We start from the raw sequence: 20,821 nt of genomic DNA, 5'->3' as shown, positions 1-20,821 counted from the left end.
CGCATCCCTGTAATTTCTTCAATTAAGCTCTCAAATAATATTTAACAGATATTATTTGTCAAACAAATTGTTAAAGCCGGTTAATCGGTTCTACATCCCTGGCTGAAACCTTTTTTTTTCTACTTTCAACTATTTCGACTTGATATTATGGTGCCTTGGAAGGCCATCTGAATTTATCTTCTTTACTGCCTGTGAAATGTAACTAAGGCCCGTACTTTTGGCCATGTAGTGGATCTCCATTTAATGCAATCAACTGCAATTTCAAATCTATACATTTAAGCCAAGATTTCTCCTTCCATCCCATGCTAACATCTGCATGGTCCCACTCGGCATGGATGACGCTTGGGCTGGGTTTCCCGAAGCTCTAAGTTGAACATTAGTAGCACTTAAATTGTACTTGCTACATCACGTTTCCTAAAAGTAGCGTTATCTAAGTAGCATGTAAAAACGCTCATTAATTAACTAGAGACATGAACTGCTCTTAGGTCCTAAATTACTACAGGTATTGTTCTCGCAGTTTATCAGACACAAAGGGACATTTTATAAATGATATATTAAAAGTTTAAAACTTAAATAGGCCAAAATAAATAATTAAAATATGGTTAACAATGGAGGGTGAGAGTGTGCAATGTGTGATTCATACTCCCTCTTCCTCCTCCTCTACTTCCTCCCTCCAATGGATGATTTAAATAGGCATGGTCTGTTTACATGGCTGTCACAAATTGCATGCTTCATAATGGCAGTCAGGGTACAAGTGCACAGTAGGGCTGGGCGATATATTCATGATATTTAAAAAAAAAAAGGACCGCATGAATGTCTGTCTGGTTCTTTCTCCTGAAGAAATTAAATTCATAACTGCTGCAGTTTCCGGATCCCAATAAAAACGTTGCGTTGATGTGCCAACTTTTTTGTCTTAAATGAATCAACTCGATCACATGAGAAGTCGACATGTTGCTACAAGGTATCTGCACAGTTACAGTTTTTAACAGCGAGGTTTTTACGAACGGTTAATTGTTTTTTGTTGAGATGCATGAATGTTAATTGCAATGGAATTTGCTCAAACACTACTTAAAATAGCAGCAAATAAAGTTGCTGCCAGTATATGCGCTCTCCGGGGAGCTTCACTTTTCCTTGAGGCAGCAAACTCAAGTATTGTCATGAACTTGAAGTTACAATGCTGCAGTTAAATAGCCTATTTGGGGTGCTTTGATTTTTAAATGGTTTCAAATCAAATGGCATTGAACTTGTCTAATTATTGGATGTAAATATGCACACCAGAGCAAAAGGGAAACCACACTTTCTTACCATTTATTAAGTGCTAAAACTTTGCTTGGTGAAAAACAACCCGGAATCATGGTTTGTTTAATGGTGTAACAGTCACATGAAGTCTTCTTTGCAACTACAGAACACAGCAGAACGCAGTGCATTGAATGAAACAATGTAGGTGATACATTTATAAAAATGAAAGGTATTTTTAACTTCATTTGGTATCTAAAAATATGGCAATCTTGCGCGAGATGACACCCGTTCAGCATGTGATAACAGAGAATCACTGAAAAACATTGCAGATGCACAGAAAAGCATATTTGAACAGCCCATAACTGTCCTTATAATTCAAAGCTGACCCAAAACTCAACGGTTTGTTAGAACTTGTCAAGTTTGGGTCGGGTTGAAGACCTCTATTGCACGTGTAGAATAACCGAATAGTGATGTTGGTATTCGAATGGTTAACCAAATGTCAACTATCTGTGCACATCCCTAGTTGCAACAGATAGTTCCAGTACCCATCAGTACAGACTAGAGATGTAACGGTATGAAAATGATCACGGTTATCAATATTATCATGGTATTGTTAAAATGTGCTGAAAATGTACAAAAAGTAACTGAACACACTGAAATCATTTAAAAAGGTTTTATATTTGAAAACCAACAAACAACAAATAAAATTAGTAAACAAGGGCACAGCAAATGCAGAATAGTAATAATAATTAATTGAATAATGCTTACATTATTCTTCTTATTATTAAATTGACTAAACTACACAACATGATATTACATAGCTCTCTGAAATTCTTGATTGTGGTTGCTCATCCTGAAATTCCAGCTTATTTCATGTCTCATGCTCTCTTCGTTCTTACAAACACAACTGGTGCCATCATGTGTCTCTGTTATAGGTATCGATTGTATCGAAAATGAAATCGGAGGACTTCAGTATTTGTATTGGACGATTGTTTTGTAGATTACAATGGATTATAAAATAATTAAAGAACAGGTATCGTTTTAAAACATTAATCTCAAATCACTATTTCATGTCCCCATAATTATTTGAAAAGCTGTGTATTAGTGGTATGAATGTACATCACTTAAATGTTGCACGTATTTGTTATTTGTTACTGTCTTGTTTTCTTTTCGTTTGTCTTGGCTCAAAGCGATGCACTTGCTAGGAACTTTTTCTTTGCGGAGGCGTGCGTTTTTTTTAACAAGTGAGATAAGAAATTATTTCAACCCAATTAAATATTGTGTCTGACTATTTACTTTTCCTCATACTTTCCCCAACTCATGCACAGAGCTAAAAGTTAACTTACTTGCATGCACTATAAACTGATGGATGGTCGTCACAAAGATGACTCGCCAGATTGGACACGTTGCCCCATTTCGCAGCGACTTTCCTCTGGTAAGCTCTGCATACAGAGTTACCATCTTCTACTAATTTTCCCTCAGCATTCTTATAAAATCCAAAATATGACCACACTTCTGATTTGGTGTTCTTGGATGGTTGGAAATTCTCTCGAGCGCTGTCATTGCCCTCCGCCAGGTTTTCACGCTAAAAAAACAACAATAACAATGCTGCATGCTGCACCCATGCGTCAGACTCATGCTGGGTATGTGTGGACAGCATTTACCCTGAGTTTAACAAATCTTAATGATAAGTAAATGGGACACAGTAATACTAACCGTCTGGGAATTTTATAGTAGTTTACCATGAAACAGGTAACCGTTTCATCCCTAGTACAGACGTCAACCTGATTTTGTGGAGTTACTTACAAACAACATCTCCATCTGACATTTCTGTAGTAGTTCAAATGTGTTTGTCTTTTCCCGCGGTGTGCCTCAAGGACATGGCTTCTCATCCATCATTGAAATTAGGAAGTAATCACATTACATATTCAGTGATGAGCGTGTTTCGGAGGTTCCATATTCCAGTTAAGATTGCGTTTTTACTCCAATGGCAGTTATGCTTATGGTTGGGGTTGAGCAGGGCTCAATGCTAAGGATTTTTCCTGCTGACACTTTTTGGGTCAGTGCTTCAGATTTTTACTGTCCCTGGCAAAATTTTCTCTGGCCCCAACCAAAAAATGACAAATAGCTGTTTTTATCTGTTTAATGGCTTTTTTTATCCAAAGATAAATATTTTACATATCTTATGTTTTTAATACAATGTCCCCCAGGGGCCTGGGAAGCTCAGCGAGTAAAGCAACTGACTACCACCCCTGGTGTTGCAAGTTCGAATCCAGGGTATGCTTAGTGAATCCAGCCAGGTCTCCTAAGCAACCAAATTGGTCCAGTTGCTAGGGAGGGGAGTGTCACATGGGGTAACCTTCTTGTGGTAACTATAATGTGGTTTGCTCTCGGTGGGGCGTGTGGCGAGTTGTGCGTGGATGCCGCGGAGAATAGCATGAAGCCTCCACACACGCTATGTCTCCGCAGTAACACGCTCAACAAGTCAGGTGATAAAATGTGCGGATTGACTGTCTCAGATGCGGAGTCAACTGAGATTCATCCTCCGCCACCCAGATTGAGTGAGTCACTACGCCACCACGAGGACTTAGAGCGCATTGGGAATCGGGCATTCCAAATTGGGGAGAAAAAGGGGAGAAAATTTTTTTTCAATACATTTGGTCCCTTAAAAAGTGGGAGGCACATATACAAACTGTTGTAATTCCTACACCGTTCACCTGATTTGGATGTAAATACCCTCAAATTAAAGCTGAAAGTCTGCAGTTAAAGCACATATTGTTTGTTTCATTTCAAATCCATTGTGGTGGTGTATAGAGCCAAAAAGATTAGAATTGTGTCGATGTCCCAATATTTATGGACCTGACTGTATGTCCCCAAAACTGAATCACATTTATAATTTGCAAGATATGATTTTTGACTTATGTAATCCCATATATGTGCTTTACAGATATAAATTCATAAATACATCATATTAACCTCAGCCGTCCTGCCATTTACACATGTGCTTTTAAGCCAAGAGTTCTGTGGAGGAGATGATGGGTTTTCGGTCATCCGTTTAGTCATGCTGTCATGCAACTTTTCCACATGTGTAGTGTTTTCACAAGAAGGATCAAAGATTTAATCACTGAGTTAAAGATGTGATTATTGGCTGAGAAAACAGACTTGCTACTAAATCGGTTGTGATGTGTTATAGACAGTAGGTAGATATTAGGCCTAATCTGTGAATTAACAATGTGTGTATAACATGAAATCAGACAACCCAAACAAAACCAACACTGACTAATAAACAAAGAACAACAACAACAAAAATACCTGTACTGTCCAGAAATGAGACATGAAACAGGTGTTTTATGAGGATGAAATGAAGTAGACTATTTCAAATATTCATCTTCACCCTGCAGCTGAACAGCTCTGATAATAATAGCCTAATAGCCATAGTGATCATGCTTCTTTTCATATCAAACGCCATTATCATATCGAATTAATGTTTACGTTTTGAAACTACCTAAGTAAATATAGACTTACATTTGGGGTATTGAGCAGATCGTGATTTCCAGACACGTGTATAACTGGGGTTTAACAAAGTTTATTATGTCTCATTCGGCGCTTAATCTCTAAAGGCGAATTAATGAGAGAAAATGTGTTTGTTTTTTTACAGTGGGAACAAAACTAGCGCTCTGTCCCTTTACTAGAGCACATGCATGTTAAACAGTCTACTCTGCACAGAGAGAGATGATGATGAGACATGCATGGAGAGACATGGATTTTCAGTCCTATAGAAAGAAACTGTTGATTTCTTGTGTTCCAATGTGTGGATTACTAATATTCACCAACATGTATAAAGGAAAAATGTGGTGATTTTTTGCACAGTGTACACAGAATGTGCGGGGATACTTAAAATGTTGCAAAAGATGTTAAATCCCACTACGAAATTCATTAAGTGGGTTTCTACACATTGGTAATAGCTGCTGCTAAGACACTTGAAAAAGAGTGAGGACAGTGCTAGGAGAGTGCACTCGGTGTCTGCACAATCCTCTGCATGCACACTACGGTGCCTTGGCGCATCCAATATATAATGCATTTGTGCATCTTTGCGAGATAAATATACTTATGCTCGCTCCTCGGTTTGAAGACTTCATTCACTTCATGTAATTTATGTGCTGTCTCGCTTGTTGTTTGATTGCACTAATGTTATAAATGCAGCACTGGTCCGATCGGGAAAGTGTCAGTTCTAGCAACTGGCCCAAATCTTTCTCGCACTGGCCCCGGGCCATCGGGCAGTCCTTTTTGTCGAGCCCTGTTAAGGTTAGGGGTTAGAGTTAATAAAATATGCATTCCTCTTTAAACTTAAAACAACACTTTGCCACCTCCGCTGTGGTCATTTTCCCAGAAATTGCCGCTCACATGTGCCCATCTGTTCAAAAGCACTTCCTGTTTCGTGCTTAGAATTTAGGTAAGCGCAGACCAAGTTCAGTTGAAAGATTTTTGACGTACTGCTACCAAATTCATGGTGCGATCAGTCTGAATGGATAGCATGTTTGAAGCAATAGTGATGGTAGAGGGGGTATTGGGAAATTACCCAAGGTAATCAATGAAAAGTGCCAAAAAATCCCTCTAAAGCCAGTCAACCGACTAGTCTGACCAGGCTTGAAAACCAGTTAGGCTAGTTTAAGGTGTTTTTTGTTTCTGCAGGGGTACTTGTTCCATTGCTTTGTACGATAGAGAGTCTGCTGCATACTGTTGCTTACAGAAACATGCATTGAGTAAACAGGTTTACAAGTTTTTTTTTTTGTGAAAAAACTTCCCTCCCTTCTTGTACTTGATTGCAAAAGTCTTTGAAGCTGCAAGAGCTGAGGGAATGCATTTCAGTGCTACTGAGTGCTTCATTGATCAGTTTTTCGTTATGCACAGAGCTCCATGGGTCAGATCCACCCCCTCATCTTTCAGCACAATGGACAGCTCCACAAGTTCCCCCCTCTCTATTTATCAGGTCCATGGAGAGCTCAGTTGCCTGGTTTTTGTCCTTCGGTCAGTGGAGGCGGCTGCCGGCCATTTTACATGGCTGGATGTGAAAAAGCTCTTGTTCAGATAAAGTATGCCACTCTGTGCCACTCTTTGGCCCTCTCAGCTTGGCACAATGATTAACCCTACGGCACCTGCAGCCCTCTTAATGCTTCTCTTTCTCGCTATCTCTCTCTCCCTCACTTAAATTGAGTGTAAATGGCAGACGCCACATGTGTAGGCAGAAAGGGCCAGTGGTGGGATAGTCCGGGGTTGGTTCTATCTCTTGGTGCTGGATTTGCTCAGGTGTTTGGTGATTGGCTCCTGGATAAGATAAGGAATGGTGGAGCTGCTTTTCTATTCTCAAGCCTGGTGCAGAGCTGTGTGAAGGAGTGGGTGGACGTTAACAGTGTGTAAACTCTCACAGTTTGCTGGAGTGAGAGGATAAATAGTTTGCTCCTCAGGACTGGAAAGTCTGGAAATGTAATCATTGCCTTTGAAATCTGGCTATCTAATCCTTTCTTATTTTCTATTAGTGTGTTTGGGCTTTTGTGGCTCATGAAAGTTTTCTAGTTATTCTTAATTAATAGGTTACATCATGACCTGCTAACTACACCGATAAGCCACACATTAAGTGTTTGGCCCGATTCGAGATAACTTGAAATCAAAATGTACCCTATTTACCTTCTTAATGCATGTTCGGATCTTATTGTACACGTTAATTGAAAAAATTTACATTTAATACATTTGGCAGGCACTTTTATAAAAAGCAACTCATTTTGCCAGTACTTCCATTTCTTGGAAATCAAACACATGGCCTTGGTGTTGCTAATGCAATGGTTTACCAGTTCTGTATAAGTTTAGCACAAATCATTATATTATTAAATCAATAAATTTCCTTTTTGATGTCACGAATCTCACTTTTCACGATACAATATATTCATGATAGATAAAATCTATACCCTCCCTATTTTCTTTCTCTCTCTGATTACACTGTTTCACCCCTGTATACGTCAGTAAATGGATGGAAATTCTGTTTTATGATACTGAATGCATGTTTCTCTTTCTCTCCATGTAGCGTTAAGTCGCTCCGCAATGCCATTTGGTCTGATGAGGAGGGAGCTAGCGTGCGAGGGTTACCCCATAGAGCTTCGCTGCCCTGGCAGTGATGTCATCATGATTGAGACAGCCAACTATGGTCGCACCGATGACAAGATTTGTGACGCTGATCCCATTCAGATGGAGAATGTACAGTGCTACCTGCCAGATGCCTTCAAGATCATGTCACTGAGGTGCGTATAGGTAGAATGAATGTTATAAAGTGATGTAGATGGGGGAATTCATTACTGAAATATGTCCACTGACAGTGTCATTTATTTCTACATGCTATTTGCATTGTTTTAGTGCCTGGTTCACTAAGGCATTGTCCAGTCTTGCAGGTTGCTTTTGAGTGCTTACTAGTGGAGGATTATCCAGCACCACCACTGCGATCCTCTTCTCCATATTTCAATTAATTCTTTCTGCCATGATCAAAAGAAAATATACACAAATATCAATTTTTTATCAAATAGAATGTACCACCAGTACAGTAAAAAAAAATCTATATTATATAGGAAGGGTCAGTGTTTGCAGTAAACAGAATGACAAAGACTTAATATAAATACTCACAGTGCAGTGCTATTTTTTGAATGACATATTTAGCGTGTGTTTAAAATGCATTGCGGGTGGTTAGTGAACAAGTCACAGATTTTTTTAGCTGAAATACCACGGTCAAAATTGCCGCAACTCTGTAGTAAATTTTCCCCCTTGAGTGTTCGTGTCAGTGTTTATTTCACATGCACTGTGTATTCCAGAGTGTATTGATATGGTTGAGTGGATAAGTGACTGTTTAGAGTGTCTGCATAACCGTTGTGTGTATATGTGTTTGTGTCCCACTTCCACTTGCAGTCCGTGTCTTTGCTCAGCATTTGCTTCCTCAGAGACGAGATCAATGAATCCATCTTCTAGCTATCCATCAGCCTTGTAATGGAGAGAGAGAGAGAGAGAGAGAGAGAGAGAGAGAGAGAGAGGGGGGTATGTGGGAGGGATGAGTAGATGAGAGAGAGATTGGGCTGGGAATGACAGAACACTAGTCTAGATATGATGGGGGAGAGAGAGAGAGAGAAGGGGGATTTGAAAAGAGAAGCATTTCTGCATATATTTGAGGAAGAATACATCTTTATTTTGCTTGATCCACGTGTGCATTTTATACTGATAACAGTCCTGCATGTATACATTCATCTGCTTTAGTCAGAGACAATAGCTCTAAATAGGTTCGAGCCGGAGTTGAGACAGGATTAGTCTACTGTCTCCACACCTTTCTGACTGACACAATTTGTCTCATGATCATGCCTAGTGAGGAATGATTTGTGGTGTTTGATAAGCCGAGCATCACTATTGCTCATACTTGCCGTTAAATATATATATAAAAACAAATAACCCCTAAATGTAACTCAGGCCACACCATTTGTGCTATTGTCAAAAGTTATACATCAAATCATGCAGATTATTGAGCAGAAGTGTGCTATTACTTTTCAAATGATTTCCGGCTGATGGACCACAGGCAAATATATCCCATAGGCTTACAAGGAGGGACATGAGCCTGGCGGGTTAGGGGTTTGGGGTTCTACACTGGATGTGAGCATCACGTTGAGTCTTTATGTGTGTGTGAGCATCACGTTCCTTGTTAAATTAGTATGATATCTTAATTTTTTCAGCAGTATCATCTGTAAACAGCATTTCAAACACTACTATGGCCAGTTGTGCAGTCCACCAATAATATTAGAGGAATGCAGTCCACCAATAATATTAGAGGACAGCAGTAGGAATGCTCACCAGCGACACAGATCGCAAAGTCTTGCGGCACGTCGCCTACAGTGTCAACGGGGCTTATCGACTACAAAGCAAAATGCTAAAAACCACTCAGAATACCTTAGCAACCATATACCAACACTCTGGCAACCACAAAGAACACCCTGTTAACCACACTCTAAAATGCTAAAAACTGCTCAGAACATCAAAGCAAAGGCATAGCAATGCACTGGCAACCACCCAGAATGCCCTAGGTTGCTAATCCACCACCTAGCAATGCCGTAGCAACTTCCCAGAATACCCTAACAACTGAATAGCAAGAAACCAATAAAATGAACTGAGAACCCCTTAGCAACCATATAACAACACCCTGGAAACTACCCACAACACCTTAGCAACCGCATTTCAATGTCCTAGAAACTACCCAGAACGCCCTAGCAACCACCAAGCAATGCCCTAGCAACTTTAAAGAATACCCCAGAAACCACATAGCTTCATGCAAAAAAAAAAAAAAAACACTCAGAACACCTTAGCAATCAACTATCAGTGCCCTGTTAACCACCCAGAACACCCTAGGTTGCTTAGCAACCACCTTGCAATATTCTAGCAACCTCCCAGCTGAGTGTAACACCCTAACAACTGCATTGCAATGTGCTAAAAACACCTCAGAGCACTTTAGCAAATGCCCACCACCCAGAACACCTTAGGAACCGCATAGAAATGGCCTAGCAACCCCCTAGCAACTCCCAGAATACCCTAGAAACCACATAAGTTCATACCAAAAAAGACTCAGAACACCTAAGCAACCACATTGCAATGCCGTGGCAACCACTCAGAAAAGCATACACATAGCTACATGCTAATAACCGAACATGTTTGCTACAGCTTAGCAACACCCTGGCAACCACCCACAACACCTTAGCATTGTGGCACTGATTTTTGCATGGGCAGGTTTCACAATCTAGTTCCTTCTGTTGCCTGAAGGAATGATCTTTAGTTGTATTGTTTTATTAAACACCTCTCTCTCTCTCTCTCTCTCTCTCTCTCTGTTCTCTCAGGTGTAATAATCGGACTCAGTGTGTGGTAGTGGCTGGGTCTGATGTTTTTCCTGACCCCTGTCCTGGGACCTACAAGTACCTGGAAATCCAGTATGAATGTGTGCCATACAGTGAGTAATGACGCAAACACTTCATACCAACAGCCCCACCCCCTCGCCTCTCCACTCCCATCCTTTCACCAACCCCATAGCCCCACCCCTTTCCCACCTAACCCCATCCCCTCAACCAGCTACTACACACTGCCACTCATTCATGCACACACACACACATTCATGCACACACACACACACACATACACTTATGAGTATGCTCTCCCTTTCATACACACACACACACACACTCAAACAAACATCATCTCCACTCTCTCTTTCTCTCTAACACTCACACACATACTCACACTTAAAAAAAAAATCACACACTCCATCGACAGTGCAATGTTCCAGAAGGCTGAGGGAGATTTTCACATTGGGGAGGTGCTCTGCATAATCAAACACTTATATACACAGACATGGTCCAACATTAACACTCACCAAGCGCCAAATGCAAGTAAAAATGGGATTTTGTTACCAGTTGGCCAGTAACTTTTCAAATTGTAACAATGATACTATGAACCTTGCTTATATGTGATAATGCTGTGCGATGCGACACAATCACAACCAATCAGAACTATTTAATATACATTTATGAGAAGTGAGATTTTAGACTAATGAGATTTCGCTGTAGGCAGGACTACCTGGTGCAACAAAGAAATGCTCAACAAAATGTCAGTGACGCAGCTGGCTGGGACATAAAGTCAGATTAACATGGTAGAGAGATACCTTTTATTGCATCCTGGCTGTTTAGAAAACAGGGTAACAACTTTTACCTCAATGGATAATTTACTATTAAATGTTTATTAAGGAGGCACAACTCTATTGTTTGCCTTTTTTTAAACCAGCTTCATGTTTTGATACATGGAATATTCAAATATTCCTTTCGCTAAGCCACCAAAATGAAAACAAGAGGAACAAAATCACAATTTCACGTTTTTTTGTAAAAAACTGTTTCAACAAGATATGGAGACTGGCTCATCTCATATGTCATTATAGCTTGTGCTGCTTGTCACTCAGTTCAGAAATTGGAAGCTTTGTCCCACGTCCCGCAAGTCACGAGCAGTGTCCCGCATTTCAATTATTTGCCTAGATTAATTTTAAACGAAATTACCAGTATCAGGGTGTTTTTGCTGATGATGGTTGCATGGGTGGAGCAAAGAATACGAGCCAGTGTGGACCTCATCAAAAAATGAACTCCTGGTGAAGGTTAATTACAGCTGCACTTGCCCGGAGTTCCCTGAACAAAGCTCAAGTTAGAAAAAAAAAAATTCAAGTTTAAGATGCTTTGAATCCTGTAAGCATGCATTCAATCGTTGTATTGTCTAATAAAGGAGCATAACCTAGTCGCTACTAAGGAAAATATTTTTTGCATAAAATGTGATACTTTTTTATGTCGGTTATATTCATTATAAATTGAATAGGTCCCATGCTGTTAAAATGAGATTATATCACTAGAGACTGGACAAATTGAGTGCTGGTCAGAGCACTGCCTTAAAATTAGCAGTTCATGAAGACTGTCGGCGATTTAAAGCACGCTATCATCCAACATCACTGCAAAAAGGCGTTCCGTCTAATAGAAAATCAATATTTAAATAGTCTCATAATAGTGAGCTCTTTCCCTCCTACGTGTCCCGCATTGTCCCGCAAAATCATGTCATCTGTACTGCATCAGAGCAATAACCAGGTGGTCACCCTACACCCTACTTGTATACACACATATACAATATATACTTATACAGTATATATATATATATATATATATATATATATATATAATATATATATAAATATATTCATAGTATATATACTGTATATATAATACAAATAATAACAAAATTCCTGGCTGTTAAATTTTCTCAATTCACTCACCATTGGCAGGTGTGGTAAAAAGATACATTTGGATCCTGCATACACAAACACACACACACACATAGCACTGATAAGCATTCAATATCCCCACCACTGTGCGGAGTCAGCCTTTATTGTCAATCATAGCCACACAAACACACTCACGTACAGCCTCACAGAGTAGCAAAATGACCCTGAGAGTGCTTTATCTGGCATTAAACACCTTTACCACCCCTCTGACACACAATCAAAATGAAAATTGGGCTGCAGTGAGGCCGCAAGAGAGGCAGTGTTGTGTGTGCACACGTCTCACAATGGGAATGTTAACACAAACCTCAAATTTATTTCAGACCGCACCACCTGAAGTCGCACGCATGCTAATATTCCCATGGCAACGCTCGGCTCTCCGCCGCACTGCACCGCCCAGTGAATGAGAAGCAGGTGTGATTTTCGCGCACACAAACACTGACTCGCTCGCACTGGCGTACGTGTTTGGGAGCTTGGCTCATGTGAAAATCTCCTGTCAGACGGTACCCCCTCCTCCTCCCCCCTCATGAGCGCTGACTTTACGTGTGCAGGTGGTCCAGACGGGGCTGTGACTCAGCGGATGTTGGGTCTGGGTGGGGCACTAGGTGGGTAGTGTGGCATTTGGGGGGAAGTTAATGGGTTTTACTGTGAGCAGGAAGGGGTATTAACTCTAATCTATAATCCTGGGGTCAGTTTCTCTTCTCTTCCCACAGGAAATCAAGAGGACAGGCCGAAACCCACGAGTCTACTCACACTGGCTAATCCTTCCATTCTCTTTTATTTCTCTTGCAGCCCTTATCTGTAGCTATGCTCTCTTCGGGGATTCACAATCACTTATCTGACATTTTCATTTTCTCAGCCAGTCTTTTGTTTCAGTCAGTTCTATATTTCCATTTTGTCTTGGTTTCTCTTTTTATACACCTATATTCTCTTTTCTTCAGTCTCTCTTTGTGTCACAAATGCACGCTCTCTCTCTTGCCTTCCTCTCTAGTCCTTTTTTTGACATACCTTTATTCAATCTCCACCATCACTCCGTCTTCTCTTCTGTCTGTCTCTTTCTGTTTCTTTTGCAGGTTTTTTGAGATGTCCAGAAAAGCGTTTATCTTTAAAGCTCTCAAGCTCTCTTTCTCTCTCTCGCACACTCACGCTCTCTGGAGCAAAAGAATGGGACTCTTCACCACACACTCTTTGATCACCTTTGCTCAGCGGCCTTAATCCTCAATCCACTTCTGCTCAAACATATCAAAACACAGAGTGGAACGACTCTTCCTTGCTGAACTCCTCCGGGTGCTTAGCGAGACTCAGATTTACTTCAGAGGAACGGTTAGCGGCTGGACTCTCCCTCTCTCCCAAAAACTCCATTATCTTCTTTGGGATTTTAAAAGTATTTTGTTATTTCATCTTTTTTTTGTAACACTTCACAATAAGGTTGCATTTGTAAGCATTAGTTAAAGGGATAGTTCACCCCGAAATGAAAATTCTCTCATCATTTACTCACCCTCATGCCATCCCAGATGTGTGATTTTCTTTCTTCTGTTGAACACAAATTAAGATTTTTAGAGGAATAATTCAGTTCTGTTGGTCCATACAATGCAAGTTAATGGGTGCCAAAATTGTTATGCCCAAAAAAGCACATAAAGACTGCATAAAAGTAATCCATACGACTCTAGTGGTTTAATCCATATCTTCTGAAGTGATATGGTATGTGTGGGTGAGAAATTATTTTCCCTGCACTGTAGGGGGTGATATGCATGAATAATGTGAATCACCAAAAATACTAGATGAAGAATGAGAAAGTTAAAGTGGAGATTGACTGAGAAGGGAGAATCATTTATAGTAAAAAAGTCTTGAATATTGATCTGTTTCTCACCCACACCTATCATATGTCTTCTGGAGACATGGATTAAACCACTGGAGTTGTATGGATTACTTTTATGCTGCCTTTATTTGCTTTTTGAAGCTTCCAAATTTGGCACCCATTCACTTTCATTGTATGGACCAAAAAAGCTAAAAATACTCTTCTAAAACTCTGCATTTGTGTTCAGCAGAAGAAAGAAAGTAATTCTCATCTGGGATGGCATGAGGGTGACAATGAACTCTTACAGCATTTATTAATCTTAGTTCATGTTCATTTTAACATACACTAAAATAAAATTAAAATCAAAATTTGTATACGTTACTCTTAGTTAATGGACTATGAATGAGCATAAACTAACAATGAACAATTGTGTTTTTGTATATTAACATTAACAAAGATAGCTTAAATAAATGCTGTACAAAACATATTGTTCATTACTAATGAATGGCATTTAATGCATTAATGTTAATGAATCTAACGCCATTGTAAAGTGTTGCCAGTTGCTTTTTTGTTTTGACAGAATTTCATATTTCTGCCTTTGTTATTTCATTTCTTCATTATTTAGACAGGATTTCATTACCATAATTCTGCTTTGATCCTCATTACAATACACAATACGATATTTATTCACAAAACACACTGCTGCTTTGAAACAATGTGTATTGTGAAAAGTGCTATACAAATAATAAGTTTCATCATTATTTTGAGGGTAATTCTTTCTTTGTTCTTTCATTTCTTTTATATATATATATATATATATATATATATATATATATATATATATATATATATATATATATATATATATTAGTTGCCTTAAAGTATTTATTTTATTATTTCCACAGAATTTAATTATTCCGTCTGTTATTTTGTTCCTTCATTATTAAAGTTCATGATTTTATTGTTATTTTGACAGTATGTCATCTTTATTCTTTAATTTCTTCATTATTTGGACAGTATTTGTATTATTGTTTTTAGTTTATTTCAATATTTCATCTTCATTGTTTCAACAAAACTGAATATTTGCATCTTTATGTTTTTCATTATTTCAGCTGTTTCGCTTTTTTCACATAATTTTGTATCATTATTAATAGTTTATGTTTTTTCATGATTTTATTAACAGTGTTTGTCTTTCTTTGTTTCTTTAATATTTTGAGAGAAACTCTTTATTACAATTTAAATTGAATGTATTATTAATTAAACAGTATTTTACCTTAGAAATTGTATTTCTTCTTATTTTGACAATATTTCTTTTTTTTCTCTTTTCTCATGTGCTTTAACTTCGTTTGATTTCATTATTTTCTTTATTTTTCAGCACTGTTTTGCTAGTTTCTCTGTCATTTCGTTAATTCATTATTTTGACACAGTATTTGCCCTTGTTATTGTGTTACTATGTTATTATGACAGTATGTTTTTTTCATCTTCATTATTTCGATTTGTCAGTATTTTGACAGTATTTCATTAGTTTGTCTTCATTTGTCCATTATTCTCTTCCATGTAGAATACAAATGACAAAAAACACCATTGAATTGACAGTGTAAAGCTCTATGAAAACGTTCTCTCACGTTTCTCCTTTTCACTATTAACAATATACATTGGTAGGTTAAATGCTCTCAAGCAGGTATTTTCTTTTTGTAATGGAGTATTGTGTGTACGGCAGGCTAGTTGGTGTGCTGCTAAGTTGGTATGTTAGCATGACATATGTTGGCGAGCGGCGGGTGATTCAGAGCTGAAACGCTAGCATGCCTCACCACTCCACTCTCCGCTTCATTTAGCCTGTCACAAGCTTTATTTATTTATTTATTTATTCTCCCCAGTTGCCATCTCTAGGATGTCGGTTTGAAATAGCTCTCTGCACAGAGGTGAGAGGATGCATGATTAACTAGCTGCTGACTTTCATTTTATCTCCTATTTTTAAAATCTTTGTTTATGGCGTTTGAGCAATAGAGAGGTATAGAAAACTGGGACCTGATTCCTCCATGATTAAAAGTTCTTGCTGTCTGAAGTGACAAAGAAGAGCCAATTATTGGAATCCTCCATCAGTCTCGTCTTCCCCAAGGGACTGCGGGCATGGAAGGGGTGAGCTCTTCTCCTCTCCTCCACTCCTCTGGGCTCCACGTTTTGTTTGCTAGCGTGGCAGAATAAATAGAAACATGGCTCAATTATATCCAGACATCCACGCCTCTAAAATGCCGAAACAATTCGTCCATTTATAATTACCGGGGGATGGTGGCATCGCTTGGGCCTCTGTGGAGATTTGTTGAGATTAATTGAATTTACTGCGCCTAATTGCTCTGATAATGCCCCATTCTTTCACAGCTGGTTGAGTACACGTGCTGCGCCGTTATTGCAGTGTTTACGCCTGACATATGTCCATTTGTTTGTTTGTTTATTTAGCCCTTGTGTTCTGTTGAGATGTACTCTCTGTATGTGCAGGATCTCAGAGACCCCAATGATGTACATATAAAAACTAGTCATTTTAAATGTAACTGCTAATTTTCTCTTTAAATTAATTGAATATTTTCCTCAGACCTAATCAAAACCTAGTAGGCAGATATTATTAACTACATGCATGTTTTAGAAATGTGACTAACATCCATTCAAGTAACATTACTTGTAGGGGTCAATTAGAAAAATAAAAAAATAAACTAGCTGGAGAGTACTGATATACACAAGTCAGAGTAGTTAAGCATGTAAAATGTTATTGCATTTATTCATAAAATGTAGTTTATAATCAGTACACGATCAACCCCATACTTTTAAGTCAGCATGAAATTCAATTTGACCCTATTTCATTTTTAACCTCATGTGACCCCGCGTCCACACGTGTGGATGTTGTATTTTGGCTTCGCTATACGCAACGCATAATTTAAATGAATTAAAGCAACTGAATACAGTTCACAAGACTCTACAGTGTAATTTAAGGGTTCAATTCCTCACCCACCGTGTCACGTGACAAAACAACAATGTTGATTTTCACATTGTGAATAAATGTATTCCTGCAAAAGCTGGAAAATGTTGCTTTCAGAGGCTTTATATGGAGTTAAAATTAAAAATAAGGTGCATTTCAAACTGTTCTGAGACCAGTGCAGACAGACAGCACACTAGATGTTAGTCATTCACTAAATAGGGAGCAAGGGTACATCCTATAGCTTTCTATATTGTTAAGTGCATTCACTCCTAAAATCCAACCAAAAGTTCAGTTTCAGGCTGCAGATAATGTTTGGACCACTCAACATGTTTGGCACACATGGGACAATAATAATCAGTACATAGATTCGGCATTTATTATACAAAATTTTATTTTAACCTGGTTGGCGGTGATTGGATGATGCTGGCTATAACTTTTAATAATAATTATTTATTCAGCTTTATAAAAAGTTAGCTGTAATCTAAGTAACTTCTAAAAAAACATGAATAACATGGACTAATAAACTATTTGATGACTTTCTATAGCTTGGTTTTACTTAAAATTTCACAACGTAGTCCCACTGTCCACATATATGGACCTCAATTTTTAGGAAAACTATTTGCTCTAGATTTTTATTTTATTTTTTCTTGCTTGTTTATTAGGTGCTACTAGTTACAAATGAAAAATGCACACAGCGGTCACGCGGGGGTCTCAGGAGGTTAACATATATTTCTGATCATCTTTTCTGTGGGCTGTTGGATAATTTCAACCAATAGCCAAATAGCTGTTTGGGCTGTGTTTTAGCATTGTTTTGGCTCCATTCAGCTATGTAACTTACACTTTTCACAATCCAATCAATTCCCTATGGATAAAATAATGTCTTGCCCTACATTCGTTTGCATTGAATCCTGTTTCACTCAGAAATACATCAAATTGGGTTGAATAAGGAAATTAACTTTTACTTAAATCTTAAGTATATTTTTTGAGCTATTAAAAGGGCCTTGGGACCCCCATCAGAACATGAGGGTTAACATAAGGAATGTGATCATGCGGAATATGGGAAACTGCATTTAAAGACTAAGCTTGGCTTGTACGCATACAGTGTCCACAATAATAGCCACTTTATACAGCACAGTCTCACACACAGAAGGGCAGAGTCAGTATGTGCGCCAACACACACACATACTCACACAGCCGCTCACACCCAACTACAAGCACAGACAACATGTCAAATTTGGGTGCTGCTGAGTGCCAGCAGGAGTCAAACTTTCTGGCCCTCATATCCACAGAGCTCAATGTCTCACAGGAAATGACAAACAGGCGGCTCTGCTCCAAACAGTGCACCGTAAAGACAAACCGCAGTGGCTGACTCAGTCAGCAGAGACTCGCCAAACTCCATACCACCTCAGGCCATGTTGGCCAAGCAGTATTAATGCATCAACGACCTCTGTAATATGTCCTCATTTGCTCTTGTGGCAGAAAACTGTTAAGACGAGTCGGTTGGCATCTTTTCTCAGTGTCCAGTGTCACTGCATTATATAACAAGACCCCACACACTTGATACTTGTGCTAGCTTATCTGATAGCCTGATAATCTGACAGCCAGGTCGAGAAAAGGTAATAAGATGTGTTTTAAGGCAGGATATCATAGGCCAGCCTTTGACAAAGGCAACACACCACAGAGAACAGGTGCCATTCAAACTGTTGTTCAGTTCATTGGTACTTTAAGAGTATTGCTGACGACTTGTCATGTCAGAACTGTAATTATTTGAATGTCAATGCTGTTAATGCCAAAAAATGGAGTGGGTGGCTAGTCAAATCTTTTGTACAAGTTATGCTGGAAGTGAACCATACCCTGGCTTTGGTTTATTCTCAGATAAAATTTATGTGATCCTGTATTACTGTTGAAACATAATGAACCCTGTATCACCGTGTCCTAACTAGATGCGTTGCCACTACTCGCAATAAAAGGTATTTTATAGGGGTAAAATGGGCAAGGAAGAGGCGGGAACCGGTTGAACAGTCAAAATAATGTTTCATGAAAACTTAAAAAGACATAAACACACATGGCAGCTGCGTGTGGCTCTCTCTCTCCCGAACAGCTGCATCTGGCTCGGCTTTATCCCTCTCCTCAGTTGATTGGCCTGATTGAGGGCCAGCCGTGCACACTCACGGCCCGGCCCTCTTCCTCGTCACACTCCTCCCTCCTTTGCCTCAGGCAGAGGAAGTCCCGGCTTGACTTACACCCCCCCTTCTGGTCGAGACTGCCAGCAGGCTTTCCCCACCTTTCGAGATCTGGGAGGGAGACAAGGGGAGGGAAATGGGGAGAGGGATAGAGCGAGGCAGAGTGACAATGAGAGAGAGAGAGAGAGAGGAGAAATAGAGAAAAAAAATTGCTTGCAAATGTATAAATTACATTAAATCTATAAAACAGATACCTGTGCATTTCCGATTTATTTCCACATATGAAAGTGTCCCAGATCGGATTTAAAATTGTCAGATTCAAAACGCTTTTGGCTGTTCACACAATCATCCAATTAACAGATCTGTGTCACATGTGAGTGAAAAAATCTGATTTGGGCCACATTCAGCTGCGGTGTGAACATAGCCTGAGACCCCAAATATAATTAATGTAACATTTTTAATGGAGGACATTTAAAGCATGCAATCAAGTTGAAAAGTGCCACAGTGAAATCAATCTACAGATTGTCTATCCACATAGGACGCAATAAATTATTTTAACATGGGAAAAATTACATAATTCACCTTAAAGTCTGTTTTTGTTTGTGCTTTTAACAGGTCCTTGGGGTCTGTCCATACAGAACATAAGGGTTAACTGTTCACTGTTTTTACACGGCATCACAACCGTCAGATTGAAATCGATATTTCCAACCTGTAATTATGTACACGACAAAGATGGTTTGTGAATGATTTTTAGTAGTTGGGATCTCATAATAATGTAATTATTTTTTGACATGACATGAATGCAGCAGTTGTTGTTGTACTGCTTACAAGGTGTTACAAATTCTTGTATAGCTTTCAGAGTCGAAATATGATCACATTGCTTCACATGGGGCCAGTGTTGAATGAATAGTGTTGAATAGTTTGTACAATTGTTTTGAATGCACCCCTCACCCTGACTGCAGTTGCTTGTTTTTTTGCTTGCCAAGACTTTAGAAGATCTTTTTTTACAAGGACGTAAACGTGAGAGAACATATTTTAGTTGCATTCAGTCCAAACTCTTCAGAAAACAGTGGGAGCATGCATCAGCACTAGGTGTTTTGCCATCATTTGGTATCTGTGAGAGAGAGACGGAGAGCTTTGAAACCGCCACAGCTGAGAGTCATTAATATTAATTAGGCCTCATGCATGAATCTCATAAATGTTCATGGAGTGACGAGCACGAACAGTTTGCCGCTGGATTTGTTTCCACCTCTCATTGCGAGAGCCAAAGAAAAGCATGAAAAATGGCTACCCAAAGCATGCGTCCTCTTCCAGCTGCGCACTTCAGGTGTGACTGCGCAGGGCTATGCGCCGTGTCTTCATTAGCGCCCCTTGTTATCACATGAGTAATTGATAGCATTGTGGATACCGCTGGGCTGAGGGGGCTCAAGGTCCACCATACATGTTCGCCAAGGGCTGGTGAATAAACCTGGAAGCCATTGAAATGATCACAAACCACATGCACAAACAGCTGACGTGTTTTTAATGCACAAATGTTTGTGTGATTCTGTGGATGTGTGTGCATGTATTTTTCTTTGCAGGTAGAAGAGGAAATCTCAGTGACTCAAGTAACACTCTCTCTTTGTTTTTTCTTTTGCTCCCATCATCTTCATCACAGCTTCGTCGAGGAAGGGTTCTCACATTTTTAGACACATATGCTTGTCATTTGCACTCTCACATTCTATCTTTACCTTGCTCCATCTCTTTTACTTTCT

The 20,821-nt window shown here is 39.2% G+C and overlaps 1 protein-coding gene across 1 annotated transcript in view; it reads left to right on the top strand.

Moving 5' to 3' along the window:
• Positions 1–20,821, top strand: part of adgrl1a (adhesion G protein-coupled receptor L1a) — a 233,484-nt gene that overhangs the window by 120,823 nt on the left and 91,840 nt on the right. The window contains exons 3-4 of the mRNA XM_052132835.1: positions 7,319–7,532; positions 10,149–10,258. Of these exons, the coding sequence (XP_051988795.1) occupies positions 7,319–7,532; positions 10,149–10,258 (324 nt within the window). The remainder of the gene's footprint in view (positions 1–7,318; positions 7,533–10,148; positions 10,259–20,821) is intronic.

Source organism: Xyrauchen texanus, chromosome 8 (assembly GCF_025860055.1).
Source record: "Xyrauchen texanus isolate HMW12.3.18 chromosome 8, RBS_HiC_50CHRs, whole genome shotgun sequence".
In the NCBI taxonomy this organism is placed as follows: domain Eukaryota; kingdom Metazoa; phylum Chordata; class Actinopteri; order Cypriniformes; family Catostomidae; genus Xyrauchen; species Xyrauchen texanus.
The sequence above is the reverse complement of the archived record's forward strand: the minus strand, read 5'-3'. Positions and strand labels throughout refer to the sequence as shown.